Source organism: Argopecten irradians, chromosome 7 (genome assembly GCF_041381155.1).
Source record: "Argopecten irradians isolate NY chromosome 7, Ai_NY, whole genome shotgun sequence".
NCBI classification, from domain to species: Eukaryota; Metazoa; Mollusca; class Bivalvia; order Pectinida; family Pectinidae; genus Argopecten; species Argopecten irradians.
In genome coordinates this window covers 16127574-16152092 of record NC_091140.1, presented here as the reverse complement: position 1 = coordinate 16152092, position 24519 = coordinate 16127574, and the positions used below count along the sequence as shown (strand labels likewise).

Below are 24519 nucleotides of genomic sequence, written 5' to 3'. Positions count from 1 at the left end.
ATGACACCACCAAATTCTTTGTCTTATCGACCCCTGACCCAGATATCAAATTTAACACCAATGATTACGTCTCTCCCTGTCATCCTGTGTTTTATTACTGTCAACTACATTACATTCATGAGTTAAAAATTTTCGCATAATTTCACATGAGCTTCCAATGTTTTCCAAACTATTGCATAAAACGAATGGTGAACTTATGTATTTGTTATATGTTGAAAATATCGATGACACAAAATACAGTATACACCAAAATAAACTGGTTTACAGTAACTGTGAAGTTTCATTTTATAAGTTCTAACACATTCATATTCTTATAAATAAAGATTACTTGAAAAGATTCAAATGTCATGGTATTTTGTTGTCTCACATTTCCCCTGATTATCCATGTGGGTGTCTGAGAAACATTCTTTTTGTCGTCCATGGTGTCATTGAAAATGAGGTATCACAGCTTCTCCCTTTAACATTCCTGGATGTTATTCTCTTTTTTGGATATAAACTACAAACGTACAGATTTCGGCCAACTCAAATTGAAGCTCAAAGCAATGAAAATAAAATCAGCACAAAGTTATCTAGCTCAATTTTTACTATATAAATGACGGGGAAATTTTTCATTTTTTGATCATCAGATTAAAACTCAAATTATTTACCATTAAAAAAAAGAGCTTCAATAAGACTATGATTAAAACATGTACGTTTGAGTTGGCGAATATATATATTCGAGTATATCTGGTTGTCTCTTCATAGTAATCTTTTCGTATATTCAGTACATTAATGTATATAGGTACATTGATTGAAAAAATAGCCCTTTAAAGTTACAAAGAAAAGTTGTTGGTTTTTTTTTTCGATCATCACTGTTGTTTTAAATATCACTTTTTTTTGTAAATTTAAAGGCTTAAGTTTTCCTGCTTTTCATTGCTGTAGTCGCCAATCGTTGATTTTTCCTTCAAATTTGAAACATTATAGGAATGGTTTGAGTATGAATTTTATAAATTATATTTCATGTATATGAAATAAATTATCCATTCCTGTAGTATTTCAAATTAAGTAAGGGAAATGTAAATAAAACAATGAGGCATAAATCATATTCATTTTGTTTTTAATATTTACAAAATAGCACTGTCAATAGACTTTGACTTTCAAACAAATAAAAATAAATTAGGATTTCATTTCTATTTACAAAATGTACAGATATAAATGGCTTTTGTCCATTTCTCTCACACACACAAATTCCTGAGAAATAGAAAGAAAGATAGGAAGAGACAGAAACAGATTTACCAACAACTTGTGGCAAACTTAGAAACAGAATATTGCACTAGTACCATGATGAATAATGTATTATCTGTTACCAAATGATGATGAGAGAAAATGTCTTTAAATCTTTGAGTTACTATGTACTCAGTTATCAGTTAAACTGTCAGTATGAGGCACTATTCAAACAGATATAAAATCACAACTGTTTGAAAATCTCAACTCTGAGACACGGCAACCTTCACCATCATGGAATAAAGTTCACTGTCACTGGTAACTACACACTTGTGTCCATATTTCACTTTGATTGTCTTGACGTTTTGAATGTCTATGAGTTTACAAGTTGGCGAGGGTCTGGATGCGGGTGAGTCCTTGCTTGTCTTTTCTGTTGAAGCTGGCGCTAAACCTCTTGAACTTCTTAATGACGGCTCTCTTGTTGACAATCTGAACCTCGTTGGAGTTGTTGGCATCGGCGGTGAAGAGCTTCCTCTTGGAGAGGGGGTCACTCTGGACTGAAGATGGGCATGCGTGGCTGGGTGTGCTGGTCAACATTCTCTGGGCCTTGCTGCGCTTGAACCTGAAGAGCTTCTTAAGGGGCTGGTTGAACTTGGGTACCTTGAAGAGGGCGCCATCAGTCTCAACGTTGGTGGGCACAGAAGCTACAGAGGAAGGAGGAGCCACGGGCTGGGCACGGGAATCAGACTTGTCGCTGGTGGTTGATCGGCTAGTCTTGCTGTGGTCTGTGACATCGGGAGTGTTGCATGGTACGAAGATACCTGAACTACAGACGCTGGTGGGGCTGTCGGTAAGGATGGAGTCGACGAGGGCATCAGTGTTGGGGTGGATAGCACTACACTGGTTGTCGCTCACTGGGCTGGCACTACTGGAACTGGACTTGCCGGGAAGCTCAAGGCGCTCACTTAGAGGAGAGGTGTTGTCAGCACTGTGGTTGGGAGAGGTTGGCACACTATGGAAGTCGTCGTTGTTGGCAGTTTCTACGCTCACGATGTCAGGCATGGAGGAACAGCGGGCTTCCATGGAGCTTCCTGAGGACTTGTTGGGCAGCAGCTGGATCCTGGTACTGGTCCTGGGCAGGCTGTTGGACTTGAAGGGGATGTCGTCGTCATCATACATAGACTCAGCACCAAGGTAAGCATCTCTGTAGGTAGCTGAGGGATCAATAACAGACAGAGCCTCAATGGGAAGGGTGCAGGAGTCAGAGGGGATGGCCTTCAGGTTGTCTTGCTTGGATGAACGACGGGAGCTAGAACGACTGCTGCTGCGGCTGCTGCTTCTGCTGGAGAGGACTCGCTTGGGAGGAAGAGGAGGCTTAGCAGACATCTTGTGGTGCTGGTTGAGGTTCCTGAAGTAAGACTCCTCAAGGGCGAGGTCTTCATCACAGTCGTTGTCATGGATGGACCAGGTGTAGATGGACTGAAGATCATCTTCACTGCTGCAGGGTGTGTCGGGGTCTTCAATCATGGTAGAGGAAGCTCGAGGGATGGAGCTGCTACGGTGCTTGCTGCTGCCACTGCTGGAGGATGAAGGAGACAGATCCTCGATCATCGTAGAGGAGGCACAGGGAACAGAGATGTACTTGCAGGAGCTGCCCTTGGATGAAGTGGTACGGTCCTTCCTTGTAGAGTGGCGACGACGACGGTGGCTGGAGGAGGGAGTAGAGCTAGCACTACCAGAGGTGGTGGTGGAGTAGGTAGAGGTAGGCAAAGAGGCACCGATGACAGGTCCGACACGAACGGCTGGTACAGAAGAGTTGTCCTCACATCCCTCAACCTCACGGGTGAAGAGCTCCTCAGTGGCAGCACTGGTCAGGTCAGTAGAGACTGGTCCGGCAGAGAGTGACACGGCCATGCTGTCGATGCGGCGTTGACGATCAATGGTGAAGTCGCCGTAGTATTGGATTCGGGACATACGCTCCTGCTCCAGGTCAAGGCACTCGGGTACACACTGGTTGTCGTCAGATGAGGTATCAGTTGACTTGGGGTAACCATCAGAGGTGTTGGCTCCAACACTACCGTTGCTGATGTCAGAAGATGAGGATCCAGTGACTGTGGGAATGTTGGGAGTGGATACCATGGAGTCCTTCGGCAAAGACATGTAGTTGGAGTTGGAGTCAACGATGAGTGTCATGGCGGAGTCCTCGTAGATACTGTCAGAACTGGTGGAGCAGAGGGAAGCCTTCATCATCTCCTGGAGAAGGAAGTCTTCATCAGAGGACAGGGCTGTCACTTGGGTGAGGGCAGAACTCCTCATGAAGGAAGGTGTTGGGGGAAGGGTGCCAGCAGACTGGTTCATGATGGAGTAGTCCTGGGGCTCAAAACCACATGATGTCAGGATGTTCTTAAACTTGGAGGTGATCTCAACAATCTCAGATTTCATGTCGGTCTCTTGACGTTTGATGCTCAGCTGTAAAGGAACAGGGGGATGTTTAGTTGTTTTGTTTATTTTATTTTGAATTGCATTTTAGAAAATAAATTTTAGTGAAAACAGTTTAAATTTCATCAAAATTTGTTTCTGATATGAGTTACATCAATAATAAAAGTAAAGAAATGTTTGATCTTTATTTAATAAAATTCTTTGAATTTTTTTAAAAAGTAATAAAGGAATATTTTTAATATGATGGTAGCAATATCAATTTCATAAGGTAAGTTTACAAACAATTTTTTTTTTCAGATTAAATTGTTTTCACTAATGAAGATAAGATATAATGAAAGTTTTGAAAGTATATTTTTCATTTACCTATCAATTGAAATCTTATGTATTGTCCTAAATCAATTTTTTTCTAAAGATATTTACTTGAAATTAAAATTTGTTGTTTTCATTCAATTTGAATTTATCAAATCAACAAATAAATTAGATAAGCAAAATACAATAAGACCATTGATATCTTAAATGAACAATTGATACTATTTTTGATGAGAGATTTTCTAATAGTTAAGCTTTTTTGACTTAGTACAACACGGGAGATAAGGGGAGTAACTCTTACACATAAAATAACTTGTAGAAACTCAGCAATATGAACATATTCAAACAAGAATACAGCATGATATATAATACAGTGGATCAAATGTGATTAAGCTTCAGATATAATTAGGCAACAAGTAGAAAGTTAACTAGAAAATATTGTGAATTTCCATTAAATTCTGGTGATGAAATTATCATTAATACCAATACATTATAATTATTTTTCTTGGAACTGAAGCTCAATCACTTGACTCACTGTTTACAGGCAGTTGGAATATTTTTGTAATACATTGAAGAACATAGCAATTTTAGATAATGTATTACAAAATTTTCTATGAATTAAAACATATTGCCAATAATCATTTTTTATGTTAGAAATCAAATAGAAATAAAAATGTTTTGTTCTTCAATCTATAACAAAGATGATAACACCTTAAAGCTATAAAATTAAAGTCTAAAAAGTCACACATTCTGTGCATATTTTGTTAGATTTACTTGAAAAAAATGATAGTCATTGAATAAATTTTTGAATGAAGCTCATTAATGTGAGACTAATTAGATATGACCTTATAAGGAAATAGACACCTACCATATCAGCTTGAAGCATCATGTACATCTCATCAGTCTCAAGGTGCTCGGAAATGTCCGATTCCATGCCAGTTTCCATCCAGTCTGTAAACAAATAAAAAGAATTATTAGTTATGATTGCAATCATTTTGAGGTTTTTTTTTCTGTAAAAAATAAATGAAATGAGATTAAGGACTTTGATAAAAGGCGCATTGTTCCCCTTATAGCGCCAGTAATCCCAACCTCTAAACTAATTTAATATGAAAATATTCTTAGAGATGTTGAGAAGAATTTTCTAAGAAACACATTTGGTTCCCTATAATACTAATATACCTGAAAATGAAGTTGTGATGTTCGTTTCAAGTATAATGTATCTGGGAGGAGATAAAACTTACCACAAGACTCTAATAAAGTAGAAGTAAGGTAATACACAGAAGGAGAGCCAAGCTCAGGAGGAGCCATAACGAAAAAGTTCACAAAACACAAAGTCTGAAGGATAAATCCAAGGAAATGACACAGAATCACTTATATAATCCAAATAGTACTCTGCTTATCACAAATAAATCTGACTAGCTCGCTATCCAAATATGAAATGACATAAAATATTTGGTTTAGGATGTGGAGAGAATGGGACTGAGGCCAGTGGTCATTGTGTGGATGACCAGGTAAACATTGTGGTCAAGAGGTGGTATGGACTCCAATCACTTTCCATTGTTTTCTAATTCCTGTGTAAATGACCCTTCACCACTGGGTGATCTGTTGAATAGAGCCAGGTAACTGTATTGTGTTGGGGTGTTTTGGTAGCCATTCAGTGCTCCCCCCTCACAAAACACTACCCACACTCACTACAAAAACACACATGCTCATGTGTACTTTATAATTAAAATTAGCCCTTACCTAGGATGTTTTAACAATAGTTTAACTCCGCCCCTTTTATGTCTAAGAACCTCCCCTATTTCCTGTACAGACTCCCAGGGGCAGTGAGAAAGCCTAATTTTCCGCCTTGTTAGATCTGGCCCCCTACCCTCTCCATTTAAGGAATGATCCCAATTATACCACAATAAGACTATCTGTTAAATAATTATAAGGTAACATCTTTCTACCTGTGAATTAATTACCTGATCTGTTTGTACCCTACTATGAGCCTTTGATCCTCAGTAGGTGTCTATTTAACACTACAAACTTACTATGTTGTAATACTATAGAGCTTTGTTGTATTTTATTCTATCCTGACAAACAGCAGATGTGCTGACTATTATTTATAGGAACTGGGCATTTCTGTCTGATTACACTTAATTTGAATAGAAAACAAACATGTTTTACTTGTAAGGTACAGCATATGGTCAGCATGAGACTTGACCATTCACCTTTAGTCAGACTGACCAGATTTAAATTTCACAAGTGGCTGGAGTTCAATAAATTCCAAAATCTGCTTATCACTATAGAAATCTACATAGAAACATATTTATGCCTGAGGTTTCACAGCAAATATTTTCTTAAACAAAAGATTAAATCAGTATCTAAAAGTAATTATAAGCCACATACCCCTGTAGACGTACATCTATCCTTCTAAAGTACTGGACACAAAGTCCAACCTACACTTCTACAAAGTAATCTACTAATGAACTCCTGACATATTGTTCTTGCTTTTAAGTAAAATGAAATGTGAAAGAATGAGAAAAACCATCTCACCTGTAATCTTAAGTGTTTGGCAGGTGAAAGTTGTGACAGACTGGCAGTATGAGTGATTAACTGACCACTGATGTGTTGGTCAAAGAATGACCAGTACAGGTAACAATTCTACAGGTAAAGGGTTGTGATCAAAAGGTAAATTTGTTTACTAAATATCTTTGATGTTGATGAAACTGACTATGGTCCCAGGTAATTAACAGGTAAATATACAGGTAATATGCTAAAGTAGATAAGGTGGGTTGAGGATGCTGGCTATTCATCACAGGTGGGATAGATTTGATTGACAGGTAAACAAAACAGGTAGCTAAGTTTTGTCTACTGACCACAGGGGGGCTCAGGTAAATATACAGGTAGCTACAAATGGTGAAGAAGCTGGCTACTGACCACATGTGGTCTGGTAATTATAATGTATTCTAAGGATGAGGTGTGAAAATGACCCATGGTCAGTGCTCTACAAATACCAGAATCCCTGCAGGTGTGAAGCCACAACAGGATGAAGTGTGCCAAGTAGTTTAAAAGATGTTTTTGATAATGAATTATATGTTCTTATTTACAGTAAACTGTATATCTTTTTTTTTCAATATTTATGGAAATTTGGATTATGTATTTTTTTTACTAAAATAGGTTGTATTTTTGTTATTTAATTGTTTATTTTTAAAAACTTAGTTTATCATTTGATTAGATAAATAACTGAGATTTTTTATATTATTTCACTTAAAACTTTTGGAGAAAATACATTTTACATTCTTAAGTACTATTGATAAAGAACTAATTATGCATATTATTTTTATATTAAAAAAGAAATAATTGTATTTACCTTCACTGATGGGCTGAACATTGAGAATTTTGCCAGGTGTAATCTGCATGTTGACATGTACAACTGATCACAAAGGAAGATTCCAGGTAGGTTATTGAATATATGGTAGTAGGATGATAGTAGGTTGATATTGCTATGACAAGTTGAATGACCAATGATCAACTGTCTGACCTTATATAGTGATTGTGGTCACTATTGACCTCTACCTGTACTGACCATTTGAGTACTGCAGCATCTGACAGTACTCCTCCCTATAGGTGTCACCTGGCCTACTATTCAAACACCTTAGCCTAGCTTGGATTACCTCCCCTGGCATTGTAAGTCCCCCTATCAGTCAAGGTGTGAATATTAAACAAACATATTTAGCTTACCTTTGTTTAGCCATCAGGACTGTGCTAGATTTACTGAGTAAAGCTGATAAGCCTAAGTAGGAATTAAGTGTTTTACATAAACACAATAATGACTGTCCCTCAAATTATATCTTTAGTTACAACAAATTTACACTAAATAGTTATTTTAACATTAGACTTAAACTCAAAAAGTCATTAACTTACACTAATAGTTATTTTAACATTAAACTTAACTCAGAAGATAGCTTAGTATATCATTTAACATAGTTTTGATGGGGTTAATTTGGTGTGAGCTGTATAAGGGAATCTCAAGAGTATGTGATATATTATACAGTAAGTACTAGCATATGTAATTCATCTAGTGAAATATCAGAAGTTTTTACTGTACCCTAGGGAAACTGCAGCATAAAACACCCTGACCATAACCTCTATTGCAGTAGGTGTCAGAATGGTAAAGTGATAGGTACCCCTGCTTGGAACTTATTAGTGGCAAATTCCATTACAGATTAGATTTGGTTTTAGGTTTCTGACTTTTATAATGATGAACAAACACACATGCACTCTAGATTGTTTTCACTAACCTTATAAAGAGATCTGGGGCCTTATTAAATTGCAATAAAATGGGGGGCACTATGACAAAAATGTTTTCAAATCACAGAAGGGTAGTATTTAAATGTTGAATTAAGGTTAAGTGTGTTGTATTAGCATGTCTAGCTGAGGATTTTATGGATTAAAGTCTGCAGACAGTTGGATCACTCTTGACTAGACTGGACACTGCCCATTTATCTTTTATGCAGTCATAAAAATTCTACAAAGAGATGACCACCCTGACCACAGATGTTCGGCTAATCACAGGTAGCCAACAGCTGGACCTTTAATTAAACTTGTTTCAAACAGTATCACCTGCAATTTGTAATTCCACAGAATGTCCATTGAGGAAATAGTTTTATGGTCCTACTAGAAGCCAATGTTTGTAGAGATTCCTATACACTAAGTTCCAACAGGTTGTGGGGCTTGACAATAATGTTTATGGCCCTGCTATTATTTAGATATTGGGGTATTTAAGCAAAGTACCTGACAAAATGCTGATAAGATATACTTGAATACAAGTATTAGTGAACAAAATGAAAGCTTACACAATAATAGTATAGAGATACAATCAATACTTTGTTGAAGGAAAATGAAAGTAAACATTTGCCCCACAAAATGTATTAGATAAGATACATTTCAATAGTTTATAATAGTAAAGTGAAACTTACCAAGAGCCATTGTGTACTTCATGATTAATGGTTGAAAAGTGAAAGTAGAACTATTGTGTAATGATATGTAGAAGATACTGTGATCAGTGAGTGAATGATGATGTTAGAAAATCTCCCTATATTTATATTAAATCATAAGAGATAATTAGTCCCAAGTATTATTTGGAACTTGCACAGGATTGGTTCTCTAATAAAAATTGGTGTTAATTATCTTCAAATTACTAATGTGTAAAAAATCATGTAAAAATGTGTGAAAATTGATGTACCAGGAATTGCTCCAGGTAAAAATCTCATTAAGGAATAGGTAAGGTGTAAACATCTCAGATGAGGAGATGTTCTTTCTCACCTGGCCTATTGTCTTGAGATAATTACCTAAGGTTATCACCTGTAGCAATTGTCTTCACCTTATGGAAGATTTAATCACTTCCTTTATCTGGTAATTAATCTAATTAATTACAATTAAGGAAAATATCCAATATTTTGTTATGATTCATTAAGTGTTTGATAGAGTAACAAGAAAATGTTGTAGTGAATTATAGAACTTAAATTCCTCATTTGAATCTTTGGACATTAAACTTATTACATATATCAGGAAGAATGTGAGGCTATTCAGTATAAAGGTAAGTGTTTCATATTGTTTTTAATTCATCATAAAATTACCATGAATTTTAAAAGTAAAGATGTCGCAAATTGAGTTAATTTAAAAGGGAATTAAATATATAAACTTTTGATTATCTAAAATACAAAATGTTTACTAGTTACAGTTTATTTAATCGATTACATAGTCAACATCATTAACTAAATCTCAATGTGTTGTTATTTTGCTAGCTAGGGCACATATTTGATTAAACACAATAATTCCATAAGAAACATTGATATACAATGATTTAAATTACATATAAGAGGTATTACAGTTAGGTATTATGACCTAATTTTTGTATTCTAAATTTGGTAACAAGATTGATTGAATACAATACTTTAAAGAAATTGTTTCTATAGGTGTTATATAATGTTCACTCACATAATTAATATGTAATGGTTCAAAAGGACTGAATTGAAAGCTTTATTTAAAGCATGCTTGTCCATACAATCAGACAAATGAGTTATTTATAAATAAGAACAGCCTTAATAAAGTATTAATTGATTAAATAGTATTGCTAATTGGATTTCTTTTCATTAGGGATTGAGAGTGTTGACCAGTTATTACCTGTGGACAATTAAGTTCTGCTTGGACTTGAAGGTTTTCAATTTTATAGTAACATGTTAAGACTTCAGCATACATATAGAATATTTACATTAAAAGACTTAATGGTTTATTGAAACAGGTAGATAAACAAATTTCAGGTGTAAATCTCACATTAGGTACAATACTGCAGGTAATAAACCTGAAAATGACACCTGATTGTAGTCAAGTTGTTTGGGAATTCTGTACATAGTGTTACACACTGTTAAGTAAGACATGCTGTTGAACTAGCCTAAAGTTGTTCATGTCATGTCAATATGGGAACATTGTCAGATTTTACTCAGAAAATTTCACTTAGGCTATTTTTCACAACCAAGTAAATATGGTGAGAAACAATAGAAAGAATTGAGCCAGGCTTTAAAACCTGTGTCCAGAATTGACCAGTACAATAGGTCAAGTGACAGGTCCTGAGGACTGACCACTGCACAAACAACATGTCAGACTAGACCATTGTATTTACACTAGATTTACCTCTAGATAGAAAATCCTACAATATTGTTTTTATTTCTAAGAGGATCAGCCATAAGTCACAAGAGCAAATATGTGAAAAATAAAATATTTACTTCTAAACAGTTTATTTGCCAATATCTTTAAGTGTGATAAATATTCAAGTTGTGTTTTTACAGAAATTTCTGACAGATTCTTATAACACCAATATTCAAAATGCATATTATTACATGTTCATGTTCTTTGGTTTACAAATATATAAAGTCATGTTTGAGCATGTGACCATGAACACTTATTCATTAGTTTAAGAACCAGGAAATGTTTGGTAGAGATATCTCAAAAACTGGATTATTAATTAGGTATAGCATTCTCTACAGCTATAATACATGCATGACCATCACAGGTAGGGTCTAACCAGTAACAGCCCCTATATCTCACTGAACCCTGACTGGTAACCATGGTAACAGATTGAGGGGGACAGTTAGAGTGGGGAGGGGGAGACATTTATCACACACCTGTCAAGTAATAACAGGACACAGCTACAGGAAATGTTACAGTGTACAACACCACAGCTACACATTGTCAATGTGTCTCAAATATATCAACTTTGTAATGTACTGGAATTTCTTTATAAAATGTCCTGATTTTAAAGGAATGATTTATACCTATATGAAGGCAATTTTAGTTCATGATAGGATATCATACATAGTCATATTTTTTCATTTCTAGTTGTGAAAGAGTTTACAAAATTTCTTGCAAAGAATACATTAATTTACTATCAAATATTGAGTGGAAATTTGATAATTTTATTTGTGAATTATCAGTATAATCATCATTATAAACCTTAAAATCATCTTCAGGGAGAGAAAAGAAACTTTCACTGTCCAAATAGTGATGTTATAGTATGCCATCAAAAAACTGCTAGGACTATATACCACAGTCATGACATATTTTTATCCTTACTGACAGTCTACATTTCTGACACTAGGTCAAACTGACCCTGGACCAGTAACTGACACATGGACATGACTGGTCAGCAGCCCATATCATCTTCAGCATCTCCAATGGAGACATGAAGATATGTTTAAAACAGATGTCCTTACCCCCTGTCTGTATATGATGTGGACCACACATTCTACTGTTTTAACTCCAAAATGTCTGCTTTCTCAACATGTCCATTTAGCCTCCTAGATTCACTTTTCCCAGCTGGACAATGTCCATGTGTAATGAGTTCAGTACAACACAACAAACTCTGTCATTAAGGTCTCCACACAAGTAAACAATGATGTATAATATATCCCTGCACTGTTTTGGTAAAACTCCATTAAAACTCCATGTCAACTATAGAAACACAAGTTAAAGTTACAGTGTTATGGTCCGCTACTTGTGTGGATCCTAGTTAAATGGTCAGTGCACACAGTCATAGTATAACATTCATTCACAGCTTTAGTCCAGTTAAACTGACCATGTAGTAGTGTTATCAGTATCAACTGACCACCAGAGGGGCCAGAGAAAGGGGCTGACCAGTATTAACTGACCTGTCCAGTCAGGATCAGATAAGGCCCATCACCAATATGATAAGGCCTGGCCCCCTAGCCATAAAGCTATATCATATATATAGTAATATAGTATTATCTGATCTTTAATCTTGTTTCACAGTGCTTACCTAGACATGGTTTACTTACTTTAGGAGAAATTGTTGCCACCCTGAACTACAGTTGTATCAATAAACAGTATTTTTGACACATGTCAGATTGTGTGTATCCCAACTAGAATTACATGTAATACCAGAAGTTGACAAAAGGCTGCAGGCCTAATCAAAACCTTTATATAGATAACATATGTAATGCTTTCTCCAATAATTTTCCCTATAGAATTATGTATACTTCTTGGCTTTTCTAGAAGGACTAAAGATTTATCAACTTTTTTTAAAAAGATTTATTTTTATCTCCTATTGTCTTGTAATCAGTTTCCAGTGAATCAAATAAATCGCTCGTAATGATTAGTATGATTTTACATGTATCTTTTTAAAAAAGTTTTGTAAACCCTTTATTTAATTAGCAAGTTTTATTAAATTTGATGACATATATCAATTGACATATAAAATGCAAGAAATATTTCTGAAACACCTCTTGTATTTAATAAAGTAATTCACATTTTTTCTTCCCCTTTTTTATATAATTATGAGCATATCAAATGTACTTATATTCTAAGTAATCCCCTTCTGTACCCCATTTATGTGATTTAATTACATGAACTCGTGTCAGAGATGGGATAAAATTGATTTATCTCCCCTGATGAAGTGACAGCCACCTGCTGTCTGTAACACTGGAGGCTAGTGATAGACAACTGGCCATTACTGATGAGACTGACCAATCAGAGAGCCTGTTACATCTCTTCCAATTAGCACATAGATGATGAAGCATCAATAGACATCATGGTGTGACTTACAATCAATTCAAATAAAATTAATTGATAGAGATTTGTGTTTCAAAATATCATCAGCAATTTTCATAAATCAATTTATGATTTTTTTTAGTCTTAAATCCCCAGTAATTTTGCTTTTCCATAGAAAAAACAATATTAATTCAAATATTTTGAATGAAATTATTGAACCTGAATAATTCAAAATTAAACAATAGTGATTAAAACAGGTAGATGTACTTAATTAAAATGTTAATGAATTACCTGTATGTACATAGGTAGACGTTAGCCAGGTGATGTTGCCTTTTCCTAGTATATTTGTCATTATAGCGTTCTCCTTCATCTTAAGTCCTCCCTCTGGGTTCTCTCAATCAAACTAAACACTATCTGTTCATGAACATACTAGTACCACATGTCAAAGTTCACCTCATATCAACTGTGATATTTTTTCACATCTGAGAGTGTGATTCTGTTTGCAGATTGAAGTGTCACTGGGGTTACACAACTCCAACTGAATTGCGATTTGTGACAGCAAAAAGGAAGTGTGCCTGTCACATCTAGATTGTTCTCAAAAAACGTTTTCACCTCCGACTTGTCCAACCACAGGAAATTGAAGTGTACATGAATGAGGAAAGGTACACATGTAAATGTATGTTTTGTAAGCCCCACACGTTTTAGTGCTAGCTGATTACCCAGTTACCCCCCTCCCCCTGGGGGACTAACACCTGAGCCCCCAGATTGATGCTAAGCTGTGTGCACAGGAAATGGCTGCTATTGTACCTGGGCCATAATCCCAAGCCAGAAATAATCTGTCTTTTATAAGATATAAAGGTGATACAGAAATCACCTGTAAAGTCAAGGAAAAGTGGATTAGACACCTCCTGCAGTGTCCTTTAATAATCCTGGGAATAGGTTTTATAGACCAAAGCTTTAAAATCATCACCGACTTATCAATCTTTTCTGCAGCCATGGAAATGATGACCCATGACCTTGTTAAGATGACCCATGACCCTCTTATGATAAGCAATGATCCCCAGATAATCACAAGTACTTGTACTTGATTTATAGATATTCTGTTAAACCTTTACAAATTGGAATGTCATTTTTTAAATCAAAGAAAGGTTCTTTTTTCAAATAAGAGAAAAGTTTTATTTTCATTTTATAAGTAAATTGAGATGCTTTTCAGTAATAAAATAGTTCTTTGAAATTCAGAAAACAATGCAGGTTCAACTTTCATTTTGCTATGGTTTTAAATTATATGTGAAGCTTAGTTTGCAAAAATAAAATAACTCTTTTGAAATTATGAAAACAATCCAGGTTCACTTTTTTTTGTTCATTGAAGTAAACAACAAATGATTCTAAACTGTAAAGCAGGTCTTTGCAAACTGTTCTTTTTTGAAAATCACAATGCTTCACGATTTCATTTTATTTCCCAGTACATGTTCATAATGGAAAACCTGTTACCATGTGATATATAACTTTGTTAACTGATTTGAAACCATAATGCCCTGAATGTAACAGATGATTTCCTTGAAAGAGAATTTTCAAATATTTTGACAATTTTGGTGGCATTTAATATATTTGATTTTAAGTGTAATTGTCGATGCAGCTCAAGTGCTGCCATTTCTGATGGCAACTTCAATTTGTCATTGACCAGACCTTGACCACCAAATGGTCTGGCAACAGGCTTGACCAACACTGCTGACCTCACTGGACATTAGCAGCAGACACAAATAAAAGCTGATGACAGACAAATCTCAGTAATTAATTAATCTGATAAAGGACCAGAGCTACAGACCTCAGATAAAGCATGTCTGCTAAATAAACACTGATAGGTGACTGTGAATTATCTGCCCTTTGTTTCTGATGCTGACACACAGGTGTTTGATGTTGTCATGGTTGTGGTTTCAAGTGGACACAATTTATGGCTACAATAATTATTTGTGATGAAAGATATGTCTTCATTCTAAAAGTGGGTATAGAATAAGATTAAGGCCTTTTTTTACAAGAAACATTTTTTAGAAACATTTGACTGTAAATTTTTAGGATTTTTTCCAAATTATGACATTTTATTTGTAATATAGTCTTCCGTCTTGAAGTTGTCTTAGCTCATAATTCTGGGTATCATGGTTCATCTGCATGTCGAAACAATTAGTCGTCCATTGTTTGTTTGTAATTAACCTATTTCTCACACGAGGCAGAATTCAACTTAAAGCTTATCATGAATGCCTTATAACATTGTGTATATGTATATAGCCTATCATAGGTCTTGTAAGTCAATTATCTCTCAATTTTCCAATCTACCTTATCTATATAACAAGCACTATACTTATACCTAACCACTTACATACATTACATCATAGCCAATTTCATTTTCATCAAACCATTTATTTGTAATTTACTCCCCGGGAGTTGGCCTGGCCCCACTTGACTAAGGTCTAAGCCAGTAATTTGGGGTGGTGGGGCTATCAAGATGGTTGCCCTTTACCTTGGAGGTGCCTGCTGGGGTTAGTTGACTTGGTGTATTGTTGTTGATGTTGCCTGTATAATTAGGAGGGAGTTTATTTGTCAATTTTCTGCTGACTCCCTGTGGTCACTAATGGTCAGTCTTACATAACTAATTAGAAGCAGCAGAAACCTTGACCAATTTTCTGAATTTTCACCTCAAGAGCTTCTTTTTGAAGTCTTTGTATGCTCTGTTTACTCATTCAAACCCCAAAGACTGGCCTTGTGTAAATAAAAATAAACACTGAATGAGTTTGTATCCAGAGGGAGTGATTTGTCTGCTGAAGAAATAACAAGGCAGAAAGGGAAACTGTTTTCTTAAAGTCCTCCTGGTTAAGTAAAGACCAATGAGTAATGGGGTCTGATGACCATGTACTGGTCAGTTTTGACCACTGTCCACTTCCCATGAGACACAGCCCACTTGTGGAGCATGATATGGTCATCATATGGTGATTAGTACTGTCCATTTAGTCAGAGAATGTTTCTTTGAACGCATGTGTTGGTCCAACAAACCAACAGAGAGTTCTACAAAATTAACAATTATAAATGGACTTCTCTATGGAAATATTTACATTCATTTGATGACTGAAAATATTCTTTTGAAGTTGCTGGGAAAATATTTCTGCTTTTCATTTCAATCCCAATCCTTTGTCTTAACCACTCCATGTATATGTTTTTAATGGCAATAATTCATGTTTTATCCATGTCTGTCTTTCCACAATCATGATAAATGTCTGTATTAAAAATAAAAGATTGCCATTTATACATTTTCATCCCTTTTATCAAAGGAGAAGTAAAGATGGATTGGTCAGGAAATTCATTAATAATTCATATTGAATGTCCAGTTTGTCCTAATAAAAAGCTTGATTCGAACTGTATGTCCAGTTTGTCACAGCTATATTGATATCCCTGTTGGGAACTTTATACCTGTAAAGTATTGCAATACAAACTCATTATTTATAATTTTACAGTTTGTAATAATATTGTTTGCAGAGAGTATACCATTCACTGTTTTAACAGTTTGTTGAAATAACCCAACATACACTCAGGCCTAACAAATTTGTTTTTTACAGCTTTAGGTGGAATGGCGCGGGAAAATATTTTTCTCGTATTCTTGTTTTAACACATATGGTTCTGAGGTAAATTACTAATTATCGCTGTTATCACGGAGAAAAGGCTTGTTAATGAAGGTTCATTGTATAGTGTGAAAAAATTCTGAATAATTATAAATTATATATTGAATCTAACACAAAAGTTTTTTAATTGCAAAAAATTAATAGAAATTGAAATCTGATTATTAAAGATATGGAATCTTAATGATCTAAAACATAAAAAAATCTTTGTTAATTTACATAATATACATGAAAATTCATATATTTTAGAATCAGTGTTTTTGACCTTGACACTTTGACCATTGGTCAAAGTATAAGACTGACCATTTGGATTCCAGACATTTTAATTTCTAAGTGATGTACCCCTAGCATAAGTTCTTTATCATCTGATAAGATTTGATCCCTAACATCAAAGAATCTTTTCTTAAACTTCACAATGGATTAAGTTTTTGAGCCTTTATAAAGATTTTCACTCCTTTCAAACTTTCAATGCAGAAGATAAATGTTAAGCTCTTGGTATCCTAGGGGCTTAAGATATCATCTTCCACACAATTGGTGGAACTGACCAATGCCACCTCTGGCCACTGTCCACTCTCTCATCCATCTACCTTTTGACCACAGGTAGGCCCTGTCAATCAGCCATATGCTCCTGTCTTGTATTGACCTAAGTCATTTGACTAAGTTTAAACATTGGTTATGTATCAATATCAGTCTTTAAGACTTCTCTTACTTTTACACAATAACCAGGATGTCTAGTGTCAACATACCCAAACAGGCCAACCTCCTACCATTGGTGTTCCTATAACAATATTAATGGAAGCCTTCCCCAGTATCACACTTCTGATGGTCAAGACAAAAGCAGTGACCATTCACTTGTAGTCCTGTATTTATATATCAACATTTCCCTTCAATACCTTTTCTGAAATAAATATTTGCTGTTTTATTTTGTTTCTTTACAAACAGGAAGTCTGTGCCAAAAACATAGTATTTATATTGTCATTTCTCAATATTTAGACATTTCCTTTGTCTCTCCCACATACTGCAAAAAGGAAGTTTGGGATTATATTGCATGCCATTGATGAAAATGATCTCGCATTTTTTCCATTTTTGTCACCTGATGTTTTTACTGAATCAACTCGTCAATCAGCTGTCTGTATACAAAAAAGGATGTCTTTTTTCCGTATTCTCAGGGTAGATTTACATCTCGTATTCAAAAGACATATTTCATGCATCTTTTATAGTTGAAAAAAAATACAAAAAAGATAAAATTCTTTTTTAAAATCCTCATCAAAATGGAGCCATTTAAATTTTTGATTATGTTAGAATATTAAATACCAGATCCTGTATTTGATTTCGAACGTCGCTTTCATTTGTTGCCTATAGTTGTATTACAGATGAGGAAATGAACTTGCTCTTCTAAGGCTCAAATATTTTCGTACAAAGGAGAACAAATATAGTCTGACCCTTGATCCTTGTTTAATGCCAAAAGACATGATGTGGGAAGAGAGCCTCCTTTGTCATTGTGAATACCAATTGACCATTTTTAACAACAAGCCCTCACATTGTAAAAGCTTTCATGTGAAATGCACATGCTGTTTCCCATCTGAGATTCCTTTATGTCATTGAAAGTTGTCTTTGTGAAAATAAAACGATGAAATATAATCAATACTTTGCTTTAATTACTACCAAAGGCAAGTCTGGATAAGAGCTCTGAGTCGAGGCAGGTCTGCATGCATGCAGCAATTGAATTATCTTTGTTAATTTTAATCTTTAATTAACATTTTAAGAATATCGTTCTCACCTCATATATTTTCACAAATGGAATAATGATTTTACAATGAATAATGCACAGAAGTGTACAAATTTTGAAAAAAAAATTGTCTGTAAAATTTCACACATGATGGGTTGATCTTAGCACATTTCTAATGATCAGGTTCATTAGAGCTCTTTATGAAGTCATCAGGGTCACTGCTGCTCTTATCAGTAACTCCCAGCGGGGCTAGAAATGTCTCTCAGCAGCTGTAGCATCTTACTTTGTCCCTGTACACCCTCATTGTCAGTGTCCAGAGGGAAAATATGATTAATTATATACACCATTTATTAGTCTTCACTCCCTATCAAGTTGGTGTTGAAGATTTTATTTCTAATTTTCAATTCAATGATGACAGAATTTTATCCCCAATTAACATTATTTATGACAAATGATGTACAAGAATTCAGTTAACTTGTGAAGTCTGCCCTAATTTTGATGGAAAATAAAGTCGTAAATCTTTCAATTTTAAAATACCCGGTAGATCTTTCCTGGTAAAAGTTCAAATGTTGGCGTAGCAGTGATGTGATGCTAAAAAGTATCAGATGCAGTATGTGTGTTTATAATGTTAGTCAAAATTCTTTACATTTTGATGTTCTTGATTTAAGCCAGCGTGTCTGGTTGAATAGGTATGATTTTAGAGATGTATCGATTTGTCTGAGCTCTTTACTAAATGTTTAATCATGTGCTACTTTACAGATACAGACAGTCATTTAAAGTCATTCACTCTCCTATCTTGTTAGTTCAGCTCGCTCTCAGCCTATTTCAGAACCTTTTATTTAGACAGTCGGATCTCAATGGGCGGACAAAAGTACCCGGCACGTGCCAAACTTGATAGCGTGTAACTGGAAAACACTTATAATTGTGCCCCAGTAAAGGGCTGGCACGCGTACCGGAAACCCTACACCTGTCCCTGCAGCTGCACAACTATTGTCTTACCTGTCCGATAATATTGATGTCTTACTTAAGACCTACCTGACATTTCACATCTTGTTTTTTATGTCGTATAGTTAAATACCTCTAAATACCTTTCACCTGAATGGCATTAAGACAATTTATGGTAACACGAGAACATGGTTACTTGACTAGATCTTCTACACTGACAAAATAACATGACAAAAGAGATATCAATTTGTATGTTTTTTTTTCTAACTTGTAAAATTAGATTTTCAAAATTGAATGTCTTTCACTAAGTCCAGGCTGTTTAAATGATGTGACTTATCATTGAAATGGTTGGATGCCACATGTGTCATCTCCGACCACTTTAAAAGGTCTGGCCTCCTGTTTTGGTACACAAATATTGACCAACATTTTCAAATTGAGAAAATTGAGCTACTATGTAACTAAGATAAATTCATCTCATAGCCAGAGATGGTGTTTACAGGGCACAAAGGCAGCTGTATAGTCTGTTGAGGATCGACTCTAGTCTGAGTAGATCTACCCGGGGAAGTCAGGGTGGCCAGTCCCATCAATCTTGTGACAGGTAGAACAGAGGCTAGGGTAGATAGAACCTGATAAAGACACACCACATACAAAAAGATTGATGGCTATAGTCAAAACAAGCCCTGAAACTGATAATGTCTCTGTTCTCTATAGAACACTTTTGTATTCTGATAAAACATATCAGTTTATGATATCATATTTCTTCAAATAAATAAGCAGCAAAGTATTGATAATCTGCCGGTATGACATATGTTTTTATATGGAAAACTTTATTGAAATTTCATTGAGTGCTTGTTGGGAAAATTCTTAAAATAAAATCAATAAAGTTCATTGTCAAACTGGGTCCCTGGCGATATCAATTGAGTGTTGTAATTTATACATATCTAACACACCAAAGATATACTTATACATATCTAACACACTAACCATATACTTAGTACAAAGGTGATCCCTTACAATCCAAACAAAATGAACACCATATATTTTTACAGGACTTTATGCTAGCTAGTTTCTTTCAAAGAATTTTCCTTTTTCCATATTTTTTTTAGAATTATATATTTGGAATGTTGATAAGATAGAAATCAAATGAAAGTATTTCTGGTAACAGTACAATAGTATTGAAATGTGAATAGCACCTTGGTATAGGCATTTTCTGACCACAAACTGCATCCTAATAGCACCTTTTCCCCTGTCATATACAGTGCCCCCCAACCTACCCCAGAAGGTTGGCTCCAGTACAGCAAACCATACAATCAGGCAACATTAAAGTGTAAACCACAAGTATCGAATTTTAACAGAATTGTAGTAACTAGGGAGTTTTATCAGGTGAAATCGGAGTTTGTGGCACACGTCTCCTGGTCAGAAATTCCTCGCACAATGGTCAAGGGGATATGTCAGGCCAAATACATCCAATTAGTGTTATTAAGTGTGAATACTAAAGCGTCTACCCAGGAAACCTTTCAACACCTCGCGACAAGTGCTCCTCGGTATCTTATCCCTGTGTACCTGCTTGTTTTATCAGTATTTAAATAAAATTTAAATGTTAGATCGTCTATAGGATGTTAGTACTCGAGATCCAGCAATCTTCTAAGGCAGAAATAAACACGGATTGGTCTTGAGCTGTCAGTCAACAGAGTCTGTAATCTCTTTGTATTCAACTGGATTTTCATTTTAATCCTCGATTGTGATGAGCAAATGTTAAGGTATATTTATTCGAGTCTATTATATAATATCTAGAAAATTTGAAATTTCAACCTCTGGAGATTCCCATGTTTATTTATGTATGAATTCATGGTTTTCATTCATACTTGAAAACCTATAGCTATTATTTCAGGAGCGGTTTTTATTAGCAAATGTCAAACATCTATATTAATTGGCAGTTTTGACAGAAAAATTAGGTGAATTGCACATAATTGGATATTGAAATGTAGCGATGATGAAACATTGAGTAATTTTACTGTAATAGAGTAATTTTGACATATATACCCAGTGTACATGTAATGCTGAGTGCCCCTAGTCCACCCTTCTAAGTGTCACTCTCGCATGATGGATTAATTTCATTGAAAATGACGGATATTAATATCAGCCAAATGTTGGCTGGGTATACAGTTATATAAATAAAAAGTTTGTCCTCAGGTATAAATGACAGGTAAAAATTAGGTAAATTACAGGTAAAAACACAGGTATCTTAACCCTGTCTAAATACTGATGGAATACTACATGCTGGACATAAATAAGATGTAAGATGAGGTAATTTTTGTGACAGACACATGTGTGAGCACAAGTCTAATCCATCATAGGGCTCATAATGGGCCACTTAGGCCAATAAAATCTATTGGTATTAGAGCACTGTCAATAGGACCTGCTCCCGCCTGTCAATCGGGGCTGTGTGTCTGATTGCTTTATGAGTGTGGAAAATTGTTTATTTCTACATAGTACTAATACATCACCTTAAACTGGTCATCCTCCATGTCACATGTTAACCAAACTGAGAAAAAGATTGATTAACCTTTAATACTTGAACTGTTAAAAGCTGTCACCTTTCAACTTTGAACTGTCCACTCTGTGACTCTGTGGCACAATTTACACATATTTTTATTGTATTAATTCATTATAGTTATGGTAGAAATTATCAATGTACCTAATTTCATATTCTTTACAACTTCACTGTTTTCATTTTTCTTTATTTTCCCCTTTTGTTATATGAAAAGAGAGTTAAAGTACATGCTACATACATATTTAATTATTATAAATGAATACAGTAACTGTCAACCATATAATGATAATCAAAACTTCTAGTGCACTTCAAATGTACATTTTGTAATGCTTGACTTAGAATTTCAGATAACCTAAAATACACATATTTCAAACCAGAAATATGACTTTGAATTCCATTCAATTGTTTTCTGTTTAACTAAAGAAGTATACAGATTTTTTTTCCATTTTCTACAAGCTATATTATTTCCTGTGACTATAATTCAAAAAGTTAAACTGTAAAACTTCCATTATCATTTAGTTTCCTACATATGGGTATCTGTTAATTAAGAATCCTGGACTGGCTGATGGCCATGTGCTGACCTAGATACCTGGCTGATTAAGGGGCTTAATTAGGGGTCAGTGTACCTGTCCACAGTTAAGGCTGTAGACAACCTGATTGAACTTTCTCTCACTCCCAAGGGGCCAGAATTAGCCAGAAAGGGCACCTGTATGTTTGAAGGGATTACTAGAGGTGATAATATTATGACACCAGAGGCTCACTGTCATGCCTATCGATATGTAAGCACTAGGTATACAATAGCTAAAGAAAGTAAACATGCTGACCACATAAGATCAAAGAGATCAACAGATAAGCTAAAAAATATGTAAGAGTTTTTAAAAAATAAATATGTATGTATTTTTAAATTTGAAGATTTTTTTTTTTGATAAAAAATGTCTTAAAATCCAACCCCAAGGTAACAATACTAGCACTTTGATTTATAGTTCACCTATAAATCAAAGAAATTAGTTTTAAAATATACGACAATCATAATATTCATTTATTCCCTGTTAGACATAAGGTACCAGTATCATACAATATGACATAGGACAGCATATATGACAGTTAATAAGGTGGAAATATGTGGTGAAGATATAGACTAAATAGGTGAAATGTTTAGTGTTAAATGTATAAACATAACGGTGGAGATCAAGACTAAATAGGTGAAATGTTTAGTGTTAAATGTATAACATAACGGTGGAGTTCAATGACAGAGATAAGTATACTTACAAGTCATTTTGTTTTGCATCCTCATCAGGCATGTCCTCTGATCTAGGTCCAGCTTGTGCTGTCTGTACACACAAGTCCGATTAGGGAGGGCACCTAGCCCTTTACATCAGTATCAATAACAGGCCTAATTACTGTCCCAACAGAGAAAAAAGCAGATCCCTAGGGTACTGGACCTCTATCACATTGCAGGGTATCAATGTCCACTGTAACACCTTTCTGGTGAGAGGCTTATAAGTCGGTATATAACTAACTCCCTTGGAGATCTCTCACACTACTGTCCACAGAGAAAGTGTTCCTAAAATCCTATGATATATTCCACACAGCTCTAATGTTTATGATATAGTGACTGGCTCTGTGTTGACTGGTTTAAAGCTGGCGCTCACACTGCTGGTTGGTCTGCCTGTGTGTAGAGTGTGTAGCTGTTATGGTGGTTCTGAGTGACTGAACACACTGGTGAGCAGCAGGCTAAAGTGGACGCCCTCCAGCCCTACTGGACTACTGTATAAACACAAAGGCCTTACTTCCTATTGTTTCCAGTAACTGTATTACCACATCCAATCTAGGCCTATTGTATCTGGGCCTCAAACTGTCAAATCACCTGCTTGCTCCGCCCATTGTTGATCAGGTAGAGTGGAAAACTCCTAACAGATACATTATTGCCTTATACAAACTCAGGTGAAACATTTTTACCTGTGCTTACCTTTGAACATATCTTAGACATTCTGTCTGATACTGGTGATGAGAGAGGTACCTGGGTCATCAATGTACCTGGTTTCATTTCACCAAGGTGTGCGACATTTGACTTTTAAATTAAATTAGCATTTCCTGGGTTGGCTTTGATATTTAAATCCAAGGAGATGTAATAATACAATGTCGGTGTGTAATTTGCACCAATACGTAGGCCAGGTATCGCATGCAGACACATAGATTTGGAGGTGTCCCTCCGTTCAATCTATTCCACACTAGAAGAATATTCTATATAGTTAAATTCTCATTTACCAGTCAGTGTAAAAAATACCCCTTCCATCCTAACAACTACCCACAATGAACATTTTTTGTATGAAAGATGTGAAGTTACACCTGCCGATGTGGAGGAAAACAATTTATTATACGCGTAAATGATGTCGAAAGTCTGACCTGTAACCCCCGAAGGTCACGTCTTCGATTTCAAGGTTGAAAAAGCATCCGTTGTTGGGACAATGCTATAGTGATCCTAGGGTCATGTTGTTGGATACCAGATTGTATTGGACCATCTACCATATAAATGACATTTGTGATATACAAGTGGGTTTCAATTCAAGTCCATCTCCATTCTAAATGGCCATACTGTTCCACTTTAAATCTCCAACTTCTAA

General features: G+C 35.2%; 2 protein-coding genes across 3 annotated transcripts in view; one reads left to right on the top strand and one right to left on the bottom strand.

The window, feature by feature from the left end:
• The window catches only part of LOC138327680 (large ribosomal subunit protein bL28m-like), a 103808-nt gene that overhangs the window by 61100 nt on the left and 18189 nt on the right, over positions 1-24519 (top strand). The window lies entirely within an intron of this gene.
• Positions 1080-24103, bottom strand: LOC138327679 (uncharacterized). Of its 2 annotated transcripts, none has more exons than XM_069273974.1 (3): positions 23165-24103; positions 4820-4902; positions 1080-3672 (listed from the first exon to the last, which is right to left on the bottom strand). In XM_069273974.1, exons 1-3 carry the CDS (start codon positions 23187-23189, stop codon positions 1585-1587), a joined length of 2196 nt encoding a protein of 731 aa, XP_069130075.1. In that variant the 5' UTR covers positions 23190-24103; the 3' UTR covers positions 1080-1584. The 2 variants fall into 2 exon arrangements, with proteins under 2 accessions (XP_069130075.1, XP_069130074.1); XM_069273973.1 differs by lacking the exon at positions 23165-24103 and adding an exon at positions 11709-12043.

Excerpts from the sequence above, each read along its gene's own strand:
- LOC138327679 (XM_069273973.1), bottom strand. The coding sequence starts at position 11,739 with ATGTGTGGTCCACATCATATACAGACAGGGG. Across the intron at positions 4,903-11,708 it reads ACATCATATACAGACAGGGG|ACTGGATGGAAACTGGCATG; the intron begins GTAAGGACATCT and ends ATTTGTTTACAG. Across the intron at positions 3,673-4,819 it reads TGATGCTTCAAGCTGATATG|CTGAGCATCAAACGTCAAGA; the intron begins GTAGGTGTCTAT and ends GTTCCTTTACAG.